The sequence below is a fragment of the Meleagris gallopavo genome, chromosome 1 (assembly GCF_000146605.3).
Source record: "Meleagris gallopavo isolate NT-WF06-2002-E0010 breed Aviagen turkey brand Nicholas breeding stock chromosome 1, Turkey_5.1, whole genome shotgun sequence".
NCBI classification, from domain to species: Eukaryota; Metazoa; Chordata; class Aves; order Galliformes; family Phasianidae; genus Meleagris; species Meleagris gallopavo.
The window spans coordinates 67,528,000-67,533,410 of NC_015011.2; the positions used below are offsets into that span (position 1 = coordinate 67,528,000).

The 5,411-nt window shown below is 37.2% G+C and overlaps 1 protein-coding gene across 1 annotated transcript in view; it reads right to left on the reverse strand.

The window, feature by feature from the left end:
- Nucleotides 1-5,411, reverse strand: part of C2CD5 (C2 calcium dependent domain containing 5) — a 66,028-nt gene that overhangs the window by 59,406 nt on the left and 1,211 nt on the right. Inside the window, exon 2 of the mRNA XM_031553819.1 lies at nt 1,825-1,911. Coding sequence (XP_031409679.1) covers nt 1,825-1,911 — 87 coding nt within the window. The remainder of the gene's footprint in view (nt 1-1,824; nt 1,912-5,411) is intronic.

Here is a 5,411-nt window from a genome sequence, read left to right on the forward strand (position 1 = left end):
AAAAAAAAAAGAAAGAAAGAAAAAAAAAGTAGGGGAACACTGCTGGAAAAACAAGCACAGTAAGAGGTGAGTCAGTTATGTACAGAGACATGACACAGATAAATCTAATTTCTACTTCCTGGATCTAAACAATGCATTATTTTTACTTTGCCCTTCATCGAATGCTGAAAACCTGAAACGAGAGTTATCACTGGGAGAAGTACAGAAAAAAAAGATTACACTGATTGCATAGTTTAAAATTCCACATTATTTTAAGTCATAATATTTACCCATCTCCATAATTTATATTTATATAACTTTTCATAATAAAACGTGAAAACTTAACATAAAGAGTCTCAGAGGACTGTGACACCCTGAAGTTATGCTCTCCCATTTCAACGCTGATCAGAGGCTTAGAAAGAATACAAGATACTTTATACAACTCACAGCAAAAATTAAGTAATTTCAGACACGTGCTTTCCTAAATGAATGCAATAATCCATCTTCAGACACACTGGCTACTTTTTTAGGAGATATGAGATTCTCCTACTTTTTGTGATGAACACCACAAAGTAAGGATCAGTCCTGCTAAACATAATGGAAAGACTCATGTAAGTGTTTGCAGAATTACACACACACACACACACACACACTTACAATCTCTCAAGCAGTTAGTGTTTTTCTACTCTTTGAAATGTGGAATTCTGATTTTTTTTTCAATGTTATTTTTTGGTTCTTTCCTTTTCCAAATCCATTTTTCCATGCAAAAAGAGAATTTTAAGACTTCCGTTACTGTCAAAAAAGGCTCTTTCTGAACTAAGAGAGTTAACCCTCCATAAGTTCAGCTACTTTTTTCCACCTCCCAAAAGAAAAAAAAGACCCAAGGAACTGAAAAAATTTAATTAAAAAAAAAGAGACAGAACTAAGAGAATAGAGTGAACTTCAACATCATGGTTCTGCTTTCTTAATAAACACAGACTGCAATTATGAGCTGTACTTCTGCAAGCATTTCACATCAATTAATAAGTTGCCTAAGCTTACTGGTTCATACCTGCTCTAAAATCACTCTACTGTCACTCACTCCACGTACACATATTCAAACATGTTTATACTGAGATATTATCTTAGAACACTATAAACAAATCAATACTACACATCCAAATATTTTAACAATTACTTAATTCTACACACCATTACACAATTTATTTTTTTAAGGGTAACAAAATGGCAGTAACAAAAAATAAATATGTAAACAGTAGTTCATGGCACAATCTCAAAGGACACCTATGGTATTACTGTATTCAGTTCATTAAAATGAACTAATCAGATCCTTGAAAGGAACAAGCAATTATGGGAGAACGCCAAGCGTCCTCATTATTACATAAGGAAATGAGAAAGAAAGCATCAGGCAACTGCTGTGCAAACACTTCATTTTTTAATTTTCTTACATAATTTCTCTGTTTCCTTTCTCAAGTGCATTACTTTCTCTAGCCAAAGTAACAGTCTGAGTACCAGTTAACTTTCCTTACTCAAAATTACTCTTAGAAAGAAAAAGGAGCAATGCACTGATACCTGAAAGCCTGTTGGATAAAGCTTCTACCTCTGTCATAACACTTGAGTCGGATCCCATCTGCCAAGTTCTTCTCTTTATAAAGAATCTTAAAACAAAAAGCCAACGAGATACCATTGGCAAATACGGTTTGACCATAAATAGATTTACTGAATGGCTTCATATGCATTTAAACAGAATTACCTTCACTGTCCAAAACATTTTTCTGCCTAAAGTGATATTATTTCATCAAAGGTATCCATGCAGACTCAGGTAAACTCTTAGTAAATACTTACTTCAAATTTAAACCATTCAGAATTCCACTGGGGATTGAGTGACTTTGGATATACGTCTGTCTTAAATGTTGTATTTCCAAATTTTACCTAAAAATACAATTATTAAAAATAAACATTAACAAATAAATTTAGAAAGCGAATTACTCATCAAAACTTTACTTGGAAATAATTTCAAATATGTATTTTAGTTAATATCAATACATTCTTTTCAAGGAGAGTTACTTTTTGAACCAATGTACGTCTATCAGTATGTAATGTTACCTTATCATCAATATGTGCAATGAACCTCTCCCTTCCATCATTTATTTTTCTTCTCAATCACTGTAGTGTTAAAATATCACTTTGTATTATCTACTTGTGGTCACTCAGTACACCATCTCAGCAATTTGTTGCTTTCTATTTTAAAATGTTTTAAGCAAAATTATTCTATTCTAAAATTATTCATTTACAGTTTATGTTTCATTACTGTTCTCTCTAAGATTCATTTATCAGCATTATTGACAAGCTATACATGAGATATAGAACTAAAATGGTAACATTAGTGAACTTATTTCTTAAAACACACTGCCTTGACCTGCTGTCTTCCTATGCCACACACACATCCTCGAATTCACAGCACCAAGGACAAGCATCTTCACAGTTTCTAGTCCTCCCCTGCTATAGAAAATTCCAGAAGGCGTATCAGCAACAAGGACAGAAGGAACTACCTATCTATATATCCCCTCTAATCTTCTGTTAACGAAGATTAAATATTCGACATATTTCTATTGATTAAGGCTAATAAGCAGTTAAAGGTGTATATTTCAGGAATCTCTACTTGGCCTCTGCAGGATTCTATTTCAGGACCATGTCACAAACAGAATTTCTGTGCTGGTCTATGCACCAAGAAGCCATGCTGCATAATCCAAGAGGCTTCATTTCACTGTAGCTTTCATTCCAAACCCCTACGCACCCTTGGAGTTCTGTGAATGGTACCTCTCAAAATAATCAGTACTTCAACTCATACCACATATCTGATGGTACCCACAAGTACAGGAAGTTACGGTTTTGAATTCATTCTTAAGGAAGTCGTGTGCTGATTTTAAAAACATATTGCAATCAAAGGCAGCTACAGATTTTGAATATAATTTACTTTTTGAAAGTCTAAATAGATCCTGGAAATTAAATTTAGGCTCAGATTTTGAACGCTATTTTGCATTTTAAAAAACCTTCTTTTAACACTTTTTAAGGATGTAACACTGTTACTGTTTTACACAGGTGCACAACCCAATTCTAAAGAGGTTCTGTACTTGTTTACATAAAGCCTGTTAGTTTGAACAACTTCAAGGACTGCAAAAGCGACCTACAAGTGCCCACTGATCTCTGTATACATCACCACACCTCAAGCAACAGAACTCTGTACAATTCTATTCAGGATCTGGACTTGATTCAAGAACAGTAATGCTTTTGGAAGACATCCTATTTTGAAAGCAAGCTTTGAAATTAGAAATCGGAGTGGTATGAAAGCACAAGGCAAAGCACTGTTAGCAATAAAAAAAAAATAACCTAGCTATCAAAATGTGGATTTGGACTAAAAGCATATAGGCAACAGTCCACCTATCTGAATGGCGTATTCATCACACAAAGCACTACAATAGTGATAATTACACTAGTGCAGCAGAGTTACTTTATGCAGAAGCTGCCAACACACAACAGCACAGAGCTCCACCCAGCCTAATTTTACATGCTATCTTACGAGTAAATGAGCTCCCTGAGAGCCTCAGGCAGCTCTAAGGAAACTCAGCCAGTATTCCAGCCAGATCATTAAAGCTAGGAGAGGTAATCTCCTGCACTGCTGTCCATTGTACAGATTTAGCAGCACAGCTGCAGAAGAAGCTGTGCTAATTTGTTTCAGACCACACCTGCTGGCTAAATCCACATTATACACAACCTCAAACAAGTATCCACATTGAAATCTTTCATCATTTTCTTTTCTAATTCTAGATTTATATTACAATATATAAGAAAGAAATTAAATGCTAGCAATCAATTAGCACTTTAATATGCTTTCCACTTGTCAGTTTTATTTAAACTAAAAGGTTTTGTAAAGGCTTTCGCTGAAAAACAAAATGACAGTTTCAAGTTCATTTTGACATGTTCTGCCCACAGCCATAACTGCTCCACATGTGAAAAGGGTACTTCCCATGTGGAACTTGTTTTCCAAGTACTGGCCCTAAAAGCAAGGCCTCATCTACAAATTTCCTCAGCCTTATTTGTGCCAAGACATTCTTGAAGCTGAGCGTTAGTTAACACAGCTAACCAAACTGATAATGCTGAAAATATTGCCCTTTTTTCTTTTGTTGCGCTAATGTTTAGCCAGATGTGTTTCGACATATGCCTTGCTACAAAGCTGCTCACACTGCAGGTAGGGGTGGTAGAGAAAGAAGGTGCAGGGTTGGGAACAAGTGACCAACAGGAGAGGAGAGGGCTGCTTTTTCCCAGGGCAGCATAGAAGCGGCCAACTGACAGCAGGGCTGTACTTCCTATTCTGTTTCTTGTCTTCCTACACAAGAAGTGTTATAGCCTACCTATTAATCAAATTTAAAACCACAAGTGAATCTCTCTGTAAGATGAACTTACCGGTGAGATTCCAGTTTTTCAATGTGTACTGTTCCTGAATGACATTTTTCCTATTGGAATCCCATTACTGTGCCAACCTTCAATGACTATTTATAGTACAGGCACACACTTATGTAGGATTCCATTTCTGAACAACTCTTTTCCTGAAGGTATGACTTCTCAAACTGTGGAATGCTACTGAAATTGTTCTAGAGCTATTTGTGATGGAAATAGAGCCACTGAGCAAAAGGCCCTCATCAACTCATTTTTCAATCTCCTCCTAAGAACTCTTTAAACTAGAAGAGGATAGGATTTAGGTTGGACTTTAGGAAGAAATTCTTTACCCAGAGGGTGGTAAGGCACTGGCACTGCTGCCCACAGAAGCTGTGGGTGCCCCATCTCATTCACAACCAGGTTGGATGGGGCTCTGGGCTGCCTAAGCTGGTGGGTGGCAGCCCTGCCCACAGCACGGGGTTGGAACCAGAGGGGCTTCAAGGTCCCTTCCACCCAAGCTGTTCCACGATTCCATGAAGAGCCAGCATGGGTCTGTTAGCTATGATAGTAAAAAAAGGTTTGCACTTGATAGTTTTGGTGTAATTCAAGCATTTAAGTTAGAATTTTTATTGAGGACATACCTAATATGTTTGAAAATGCTAGCTTTTCACATACTTTTAATTGAAAATATACATAAGAGCCTTAAGAGAGGACCTGTACAGTCAGTCTGCACTTCCTATATTCGGAGATATGAGTGACCTGAAAACACTTCCGAAGACAGCTTCGTCCTGTTACAACGCATCTACTGAATCCCGGAACGGATTCCATAGGGCTGGCATATTAACAAGAGCCACTCATTAACAACCCTCAGCCCGGGGCTGAAAAGAGCAGGTGAAAAGACGCTCGGGCTGCCCAGGGCTGTCAACTAACAATCAGTCCCGAGCGTATCCCAGAAGCCGCTCTACAAATACCACAGCCGACACGGACGCGGGCGC